The sequence below is a fragment of the Nuphar pumila genome, chromosome 3, assembly GCF_984573655.1.
Source record: "Nuphar pumila chromosome 3, dmNupPumi1.hap1.1, whole genome shotgun sequence".
Lineage (NCBI taxonomy): Eukaryota > Viridiplantae > Streptophyta > Magnoliopsida > Nymphaeales > Nymphaeaceae > Nuphar > Nuphar pumila.
In genome coordinates this window covers 12217287-12228018 of record NC_143251.1, presented here as the reverse complement: position 1 = coordinate 12228018, position 10732 = coordinate 12217287, and the positions used below count along the sequence as shown (strand labels likewise).

The 10732-nt window shown below is 38.2% G+C and overlaps 1 protein-coding gene across 1 annotated transcript; it reads right to left on the bottom strand.

The window, feature by feature from the left end:
* Nucleotides 1-2821: 2821 nt before the first annotated feature.
* Nucleotides 2822-10382, bottom strand: LOC149841985 (putative protein arginine N-methyltransferase 3). The gene is made up of 8 exons (XM_090001236.1): nt 10289-10382; nt 7807-8158; nt 6822-7382; nt 6427-6524; nt 4305-4383; nt 3917-4177; nt 3681-3848; nt 2822-3456 (listed from the first exon to the last, which is right to left on the bottom strand). The coding sequence occupies exons 2-8, from the start codon at nt 8095-8097 to the stop codon at nt 2995-2997; spliced, it is 1920 nt and encodes a 639-aa protein (XP_089857362.1). The 5' UTR covers nt 8098-8158; nt 10289-10382; the 3' UTR covers nt 2822-2994.
* Nucleotides 10383-10732: the final 350 nt, after the last annotated feature.

Here is a 10732-nt window from a genome sequence, read left to right as displayed (position 1 = left end):
AAAGTAAGTTTTGTCACTTTTTTTTTCAACTCAATGCCATTGAATTGGCAAGCCAGCGGGGGCAATAGGGCAAAATAATAATTATTATCTCCTCATTTGATCAATATATTGGGGCCGTCCATCTTTTAGATGGACAGCACATTTATGTAGTTATGCGCAGCGGATGGTGACACCTGTCTGAGAGAGGATAATGTCAGGGATCCGCTTGTTTGGTAGGAGCTGTTAGTGCATGTCACCATGTGTTGGGACATTGCAAGTTCGAAACCCAATGGTATGTTGCGTAACTGGTGGGGGTCAGCTTGACTTTCAAAAATAAAGGATAATGTCAGGGCTGGCAAATGAACCAAGCCTGTTCATAACTCGACTCATATTCAGCTGGCAAAAGAGCTTCTTGGGACTTTTTTTTGAAGAAGTAACGCTGAGGGGTTACCTTAAAAATATACTAAAAAAATATAAAATTACAAATGATCACCAAGGAGGGTAGCCAATCCGGTGGCTTGTCTTTCCCCCCACCAAGTTATTACAACTCCAAAGCAGGACAAGAACATAGCACATATTAAGAAGAGGTCCCTTGAACATGACATCCTCACATGCAAAGTGACTAGTTAAAGCACAACCTTTAATTGATGAGTGTCGCCTTTAACAACATCTTTAACGGTTCTGCACCAACATAGATTAAAAAGAGTGCAACACGAGAACTTCTCAGGAGGTCACACATCTCAATACTACTCTCGGCCAAGCACGCTTAACTTCGAAGTTCCGATAAAATCCAACGCATTAGTACTGGTATGATTGCACCCAGCTCATTTGAACTTGAACAACAAACTTGCACAGTAGGATAGGACCACATTATCTCGCATCCCAGCCTCAACATGTTTGCTTGCACTTTTCTTGTGTGTGTAAATGAAGTATTTACACATTTGAAAATGAGGATCTGATTCCATTTCACATTGTTGCCCACATGAAATGGAATCACACCAAATGTGTGTAAATGAATCAGAATCAGATTTGATTCATTTACACAAAAGACATTTTCACACGCTTGCAAACCAGCGTGAAAATGGCCTCACGAGGTATTTTCAAATGTTTGTAAATGGATGAGAAAGCTTTTCTTGTGGGTATTGAATCCTCACAAATGAGAGAATCCACTACACGTTTTGGGGCCAAGCAATCATGCCTTGATCCGGCCTGCCTTGAGTTCCTGCCTGACCTATGAGATTTGTATCTAGATCTGGAACCAGATTCTTAGATACCATCAAGTTTGGATCTTGTGAATATGTGTTTGTATCGTAAAATATTCATTTTTACCAATGAAACCATGAGTTTTTTCAAAGTTTTTATCACCTATCAAAATATCACATTTTCCTTCATAATTCAGAAATTTTTTATATTTGTCATTATGTTTAGAGATACTAGAGGTTAATATATTTGCAAGTCAACACACATCGCCCATCCAAAGAAACTTGGCATATCTGATGCATTTTATCATCGAAAGGGACCTAGAAGGGGGCTCACAAGCAAGGTTTAGAAGCCATGCACAAATCTTAGATAGGATAAGGAGGCTGAAAGAGGAAGCAAACCTATGGCTGCCCTTCACTGCAAGTCATCATCAACCTTCGTGTTATCTGGATAGACCAATGTCAATTTTGGATGACAGCAGCTAAATAAGGGCGAGCCTGGTCCACCATTGATATAGAGCCAACTAAAATTTCAAAACCCAGCCAAGCTTATCCTAGATACCCCTTTTGGTACCAACAAAGATTCTCGGGTACAATATAATGGATATCAATAAGCCAGACCATAAAAACCACAGGTGCAATATAATGGAGATCAATAAGCCAGACCGTAAAAACCATGTTTATATGCAAGTCTATCGAGATATGCTTCCACACAAAAGTTAGGAGCCTACCGCGAGCAAACAGAGGCTTTCAGGGAGTTTTCGCAGACATGTTCAGCTTAGTCGATTTGATAAAAAACGATACTTGGATCACATTTTTTTAATGAAAATTTCAGATTGAATATTATGAATACTGTAGACTATCGATTTTCAAACCTTATAAAAACCTACCCTCGAGTCAGAATTGAATGATTCAAGGGTTCATTCCTATAAAATCAAGTATGTATCACATATCTGTATGCCAGATTTGAGAAAAAAACATGAAAAAAATCCTTCCAAAGACCGATAGGCGTGTGGTAAGCGCGGATTGGAGCTGGCAGCTACCCCCTACTCTTGTACATTTGTTATAAAACTGACAGGAAGACTATGGAGGATTCAAAACATAAACTGGACAAATGCCTGAGGTGTTCTGGGAAACTAACGGATAAAGATACAATTAGGAGAAAAGGGACGTCCGAAACTTAACATGTTTAGCCATTTTAGTACTTGCAATTTGTTAATGAATCACATGATACTACTAAAAAACAGCCTGATTGGATCTGGCAATAACCAATCAGGACTCGGATTTGTGGTTCGCAGGCACACCCTTACCAGATTCAAATTCAATGAACTTGCCAACCTAACCCCAAGAGGTGGCTCACGTGGTTTCAGGATCATGGATAGGGATGTCTTCCCCTATCCCAAGTTCGAATCCTCACATCGGCATCCCCTTCTAAAAGGCACCCATGGAGTTTTACACTGTCGGGATGACAACAATAGGCACGGCAGGCTAAAACCAGCGTTGTCAGCTCCCTAATGCCAAGAGTGGTTACTCCATGTAATATATATATATATATATATATATATAATGTCAGATCCAAACATGAACATAAAATATCCTAATCGAGCTGTTTAGTGGATTCAGATAGTTTTGAATTAAAAATCTGAGAACCCCACAACAAACCAGACTCTTTACTAAATGGATCGAGCAAGGGCTTGCAAAATAAAAAAACATTACAAAATTAATGTTTAAGCAGAGAACCAATTCCATAACAGATACTCTGGAGAGAGAGAGAGAGAGCAAAAAGGTGACCTACGAGAACACAGCTAAGATGCTATCATAGATTGAATATCTGCACAGGCCGTGTATGCTTCCGACCATCCAAGCTCACTGCTGTTATCTCCACTGATATATCGATGCTCCGGTGTTGGGCAGCTCGGGCGATGCTGATCCGTGACAGGATTTTTGCAGCTGGGCTTGCAGCTGTGCCAACTGCCAACGCAGATGAAGGTGCGGTCGACATCGCAATTGGTTCCCTGAACGTGAGGAGTGTCTGATACCAATGAGTTTTGGGTGTGTAAGGTGATGTGGACAGGGTGGTCGGCATATCCTTGCAAAATCTGCTGGTAAAACCAGTCTCAAACCATAAAACAAGCCCATAACACAAAGTGATTTCTGCGGCCTTGTCGCATGAGGGCTCGAAACCATTATAGCTCCCTGGTTGATCTACTCTGGGTCTTAACTCAACACTTGCAGTGAAATCAATTTCATCAGGCTTCATGGTTACCAAATCAAATTTCTGAAATCAGGAAGTGAGCACGCAAGTTCACAGTTAGGCTTGAATGAAATTCAGGCTCACCTTTAGAGCTTGTACAAGAAAAGACACGAGTTGCTTCTGGGAAAAAAATTTGACAGGAAGTGCCAAGCTAACTGGTTCAGGATAGAGATTTAAAAGCATGGTAACAAATGTGCCTCTCTCCAGCTATTTATGAAGAGCCTGATGAAGAGAAATTGGAGACTTACTCGAACGACCACTGAATCAGTCACCAAATCTTGGCTGCTCACTGTGTCAACAATAGGAGACTGAGATGCATCCTCTGCAATTTCTTTGGCTACACAGGACATATTGAAACCGTATACATTTTCCCAGAAAGGAATACTTGTACCACCTCTTCCAAAGCCAGCTACAAACTGGAGAAGGAAAACCGATGACATAGAAAGCAAGACTAAAATCAAAGAAGAAAATGATGAGTACTTACTATGGTTGCTGTGTCTGGTAGAATTGCACCACCAGGTTTTAGCCATTTATCACGTGCAAAAAGCACTGAACTAAGCATTGATTCAAACATCAGGCAATATCCCATCCACTCGCTCAGCAAGACATCAATACTGTTATGTGGTATTTGAACAAGTTGGTCAAGATCTTCAACCATCCCCCGGACCACTTTTATCACTCCAACATTTTGTCCAGGATCCTGGTTCTCAATTTCCTCCTTTAACATGCCATTGTCTTTCGCAACCTACATTTGACTAACATGTAATAGACATCAAAATCCACAGACACACACACAAGTCATTGTCTTTTGCAATCTAGATTTGACGAACATCTAATGGACCTCTCAAAATCCACACCTACACAGAGATTACCTGACGAGCCATGGCAGCAATATTCTCACTTGCGTCAATGGCTATCACAAATGAAGCGCCTGCTTGAGCTGCAAATAGACTATAAAACGGCAAGTCAGTTAATTAGACCAAGCATCATGCCAACTCAAAACCCATTATCAAATTGCAAAAGCAAAAACCATTAAAATAAAATTTATTAGAAAAATGGGAGAAGGAATCAGTGGAAAAGCCAATTTCCAGTTTGAAAGCTGAGACCAAGAAAATATAAATGGTGGATAAAAGAATTGCTTATAATGCATGCACACACACACATACATATATGTATGGGTGCATTTGTATGGTTAATCTTGTTAAGATTGTGTACCAATTATATATATATATATACCGTATTTCGGTCATTTCACATTGTACTAGTGGTCAGCCCATTAGGGGATGACTTTGTTCTTTTTATTTTATTGTCTGTATTTTATTTTTTTGTCATTAAATGATGATGGGACAGCTCCAACTAGCTGTTGGAGCTGCCACCAATGGTCGTTGGGCTAGCCCCCACTCCCCCTCTCTTGTTATAAACCGGGCCTCTCCCCTTGTATATTTTTATGCTTTCTCAAAGCACTTTGTAATACAAAAGCATTTATTTTACTCTCTTGGCCCTTGTGTGGGTGGTGTGGATTGATCCATAAGTGGTTCTTTGTGGGTTGGTTGTGTTATTGTAAGCCTATAAGAGGCTCGTATTTGCTTTTGTTCTTATTTCATTACATGGTATTAGAGCCTTGGTGTTCTTGGGTTGTGATTCATTCGGAAAGGCCAAGAGAGTAAAATAAATGTTTTTGTATTACAAAGTGCTTTGAGAAAGCATAAAAATATACAAGGGGAGAGCCCGTATTTATAACAAGAGAGGGAGAGTGAGGGCAGCCCAACTAGCTATTGAGCTAGCCCTCAACGGTCACCCCAACTAGCTGTTGAGCTAGCCCCCAACGGTCACATTTGTGACCGTTGGGGGAAGCTCCAACAGCTAGTTAGAGCTGTCCCATCATCATTTAATGAAAAAAGATAAAATACAAACAATAAAATAAAAAGAACAAAGTCAGCCGCTAATGGACTGACCACTAGTACAATGTGAAATGACCAAAATATCCTTGATGTGTATTTTGGTTTACATACATTTTTAGATACATGTATATATTAATATATACATATAAATACATGTATAATAGGTACACAATCTTAACAAATCTAACCATAAACCTTTTATATTAACTTTCGCAATGTTAAATTGCTCTGCCTAATCCCAGTCTATTATTCCCCAACCCCCAAAAAGAAAGATGTTTAACTGTTTGAAATGACTAAAACACCCTCAAAAGTAATGGCCTTTTCAAAAATATGTAGTTAAGTGTGAGCCCCACTGGAAAAAGAGGAGGGGGGGGGGGGGAGAGTTCCGCCCAACATGTTAAATACTTTGAAGCTTGAAAATAATCATGTCCAAGACATGTCAAGAAATGAGTGTTTAGGTATCATTATAATTTTGTTATTTTCTCGACCAAAAGAAAATATCATGAGATCTAAACTTTTTATTTGAAAAACATTATGAAAATATTGGTGAATATAAAAATAAAAAAATTAAAGAAAAACAAAATACCAGTATCAGGTTAAAATAGTGATGCATTAAAAGTATGTGAGACATTAAAAATACTGTCACTTGCACATTCTTTTAAATTATCATGACAAATTCCAAATATTGCACATGTTTTTTAATACATATAAAATTCGTGATAGTATTTAGCCAAGTAGAAATAAAGATGAAATATAATCAAACATGATTAATGTATTAAAAAGATCAAGACTATGATTGGAAAGGGAACTATAAATGGTCACTTCTGAAAAAAAAAAAGAAATAGAATGGTGACATAACACACCTACTGGAATTAAACAAAACCATCAAATTTGAAGCCAAAAGGTGGTTTCTTTTTTATCCTCTTTTGGATACTTAAAGAATTCCAATCAAATATCTAGCAACTGACATTTATCCAAACATGATACTCATGAGTCGGCCTCTACATGGATCCTATGCAGTTGAATGTTCAATTCCTTGCAGATGGACTTGAAGCTACAAAGCTAGAAGATTGAGAATAATATAAAAGCACACCTGAGTATCCCAGTGCCACAACCAACATCCATAACAGTTGCCTGACGGAAGAGAGAAGGGTTACATAAAATTGCTCCTTTATACGCATCCATTCTGACCTGCGGAATTACATTTAAAATCCTTACAGACACTCCAAGTAGCAAAAACATAAAAAATTGATAAACTTTGATAAGTTACACATTGTCTATAATAACGACAAGTACTTTAACTGATGATGCAGTCTCTTTCTAGATACCAAAGGAAACAACTTGAAAATAAATGCAACAAATTAGAAACAGCCTTAAATGTTCAAATACTTTCAATTCAAAAACTAGCACGTCATCATTAATGGAACTTGATAGGAAGCTATAAGCCTAATAAAACTCAAAAAACCAAAATAAATTGTAGTAGACTACCTTATCACTGAGCATCTCCCTGTGGATGCCAAAGGAGCCATATGAACCAAAATAGTTCTCATTCACAGATCTAATTTCTCTTGCAGCAACATTTGCAAAAGACACTTTACGATTCTTAGCTTTTGGTTTCTTAGTAACTACAGGGCATGCTATGACAGCACCATCGCCTACTGTAGAATCTGAATCATTTGCCAGCCATGAGGATCCATCTCTGGCACCAAAATCTCCCATGCCATTTTCAGTGGGACAGCTAACCCTAGTGTGAACTAGACTTGGTCCATCCTCATCATCGACTGAACACCTGGCAAGAGATTCAACATCCACAAGTTCTCCCATCAGTTCCTCACGATCAACAGTCAATTGGGTATCAGCATCTGAGGCATCATCTTCAGCAAAACTGTGCAATAATGTATCTTCTTGCATGAAAGGTTGGAGATATTTATCAGCCTGCCAAGGGAACTCCTCACCTTTCATGAAAATGTTTGTTTCATGTAAATGATTTTGCAGGGATTCCTTGGAGGTTAAGAGGATCCCACAACTCCAGCATGTGTTTGCTGACACCTATAAAGAAGAATAAAACAACAGCATCTATGTCATCATTGAAAAAAGAAAAAAAGGAAAAAGTATATTTAAAACCTAAATTCTCTATGTCCTTTCTAACCCATATCTTACTCATCATCAATATGTCCAACTATTTTTAAAAATGATGCGCTTTTGAAATATGAAACTGTGAGCTATCTTCCATTTTTTTTCACACACAAGCTAAGCTCTTTTTCCATAATTTCCTATTGAGGATAGTAAGGTTTGAGAAGAAAATTCTCTATTAAATTCCACATCCTGCTAAAGGTAATATAAAGCACAATTCTGTAATGCAGTTGCTAATATATCGAGTACACTTGGCAAAAAATACATAGATTCAAGGATAATATACAATGAAAAAGCTTCATCAATCTGTCTAAGGTATGATTCAGCAAAAGCTGTGAACCTGTGAGCGCACATAATTGATAAGCTTAAATGATCCATAGAAATCCAAATCCAAAGACTTCTGAATAGCAAGGAAATCAAAGGCATGGGTCGAAGTGCAATGGTCAAAGAGTGAAGGGACTGAACTCCACTTGAGATCACAGAATAAACAAAGGAATTCTGGTTCGTCAGCATATCCATCATCATCCTTCCATTCATCCCAGCCAGAATTTTGCTCCTCATTTTCATCTTCATCCTCATCCTCTTCTACCACCACTTCTTCATGGTTCTCTTCTAGCAATTTTGTAGCCATACAAATTGGCAAAGGAACACTCCACCAATTGTTTGTATAAACCAACCGACTGGGAAAAATCCTGGAAAGATAGCATTTCATCAAGATAACATCAGAACATAGTGAAAAAGCACCAAGAAAGACATTTCTCCCCTCCCCGCACAACACACCACCCCAAAACAATAAAAACCTTCAATTTAGGCAAAATATCGGGTTAAGAAACATCAATAAAAACATTATAAAAGGTATATTTTCAGTTAAACCAAAGGATTTAGCTGCTAATATATTAGGATCTACAAACCGAACTACGAATTTGATAAAAGATAGAAATTGGTTTTCCACAATTAGAAAAGAAAGACAAAATCTAACGAGGTGTTCTGAAGCCTAATCATCAAACCATTTGTGTCACCGTAAGTTGATTGATGAAAAACTAAACAATAAATACACAAGAAAATCAATTTTTGTGAGCATAATTGAAGAGGAGAAGAACAACAAATTGACAACATTAAAAATCGATTTATTGGAGTGCTCCATCATCCTTCCCTTGTTGGAACTGAAGATTTTTCCACTGTCTTTCCTTAAACCCTATAGTCTAATTACACTCTCTCATGTATTTATGATGGACAGGGCTACTGAAAGTCGAAAAACCCTATAATGACTGTCAATTTGTGTTGTTTTAGAAATTGACTTTCATATCCTTAACTAAAAGGGTCAGATATTGATTGGATCTTGGCAAGGACAGATTTGACATATTACATCTAATTTATGAAACAAAATTGGCAAAATTTAAAAAACATTAAGATTCTGCTCAATATCCTCAAAAGCCTGCATGACAAATTTTGTATGCTCTGAAATTATCATGATTTATGAAGATATTAATGTAACAAAACGTCAGTTCTATATTTATCACTTTTTAAGTTTATACATGCCAATTTTTCTCAAGGATATCATGAGAAAATAGAATTTTTTAACGTATCACAAGATTTCCCTCACCAGTCTTGAGGATGAGATTTGTGATACTAGATCTAACCAATATCAACACCAAAAATCTCTGCATCAAGAAACTCTCAATAGAAGAAAAACAAAACAAAACAAAAATTCACTATAACTTAAAAGAAAAATTAAGAACAGGAAAACATTCACATGTAAAAATTTTAAAAGTAAAATTATATAAAATTAAAAATAAAAAGTGTTATTCTAAACGAAGCACGATATTATGGATAGGTGATCTCATGAACATATCACAATGACAATTTATAGAGCACATTATTTTAAAACTGTTGTCAATATTTCACTACATAAGCTAGCACCACAGAACATAATCGATTCATGTTGGCATGCAGAAGTATCGTGTATTAGCATGAAGGTTGGGTGCCTAATGGCAGGCTGCACAAGAGTCGAGTCGAGCCGAACGCAAGCCTAGATTGTTCAAGCTCGGTTCGATTCTTACAAACCCATGTTCTAGCTTGAGTTGAGCTTGGGGTTACAACAGAGTTATAAAAGACATGCATCCTACATGCTAAATGAGCAAGAAGACGCATGGTGTTAACCAGCACAAGCCTGAGACTTGTGAAACCACAGCTCAATAAGTGAAAAGAAACAGACAGAACCCATGCTAACTGATGACTAGCGTGTCTACTGAAGGGTTTTTCTTGAATATGGCTTGCACCTACCACACCTCCCATACCATAACTTCATAATTGCAATGCAAAATGCAATGCTCATTGTTAGAAATAAACATGATACCAAAACCAACTCCCGTGAAATCAGCAGCTATGCAGCTACATCCACACCAAACGATGGTTCCAATCGGGAAATACCCTTCAACCAACCGAATGGAAGGATGAAAAAAAAACCCAAATTCTGATCATCCAAAAACCACCTTCAAGACCACCAACCAGTTACTCTTGCAAGTCAACAAATGGTTTTACCAACCAGCTACTCTTATAACAATATGAGAGACTCATTTTATATCAAAATGACACAAACCCACAAACAAGAATCAAAATTCAGTATGATACCATTCATTCCCTCCATATTGGATGGAACAAACCGGGTGAGTCCATTTGCAGTGACAAGCAGAGAGACCCAGATTGCTCAAACACAAAACAGAGCTGAGGTGCTGAACCAAGAGTTGTTTGAGGCAAATGGTCGAATGGTTGGAGTGCAAGCCAAGGGAGGAGATCAAACAGAAGAGAGAGAGAGAACTCACCGGCCGGAGATGGCACTCGACGCCGGAGGGAGCGACGTTGGATGCGCTCGAGTTGCAGCAGCGGTAAGAGGAACACACCCTGACGGAACTCCCTTGAACCAAACCGATGGGACTGGACCAATTTGTTTAGAACCGATCTAGGGCTATCAACGGGTCCGGTTTGTATTGGGTAACCGATCTGACCCGAGCCCCAATTCCCTATGGAAAGTGCCAACCTTATTAATATTCGGGTCGACCGGAACCCTACCCTGCTTTTTTGCTGGGTACCGAGTATTTTATATATATTTTATAAATTTCTGAAGTTATCGGATCCAGGTTTGGGATTCTATTATCATGTATCATGACCCGACTAAACCCGAAACCCATTATTAGTTATATGGGCCGGTCCAGGTCAACCCTGACAGCCCTAAACAGATCTTATATCGGTTCAAAAAATGGACCAAA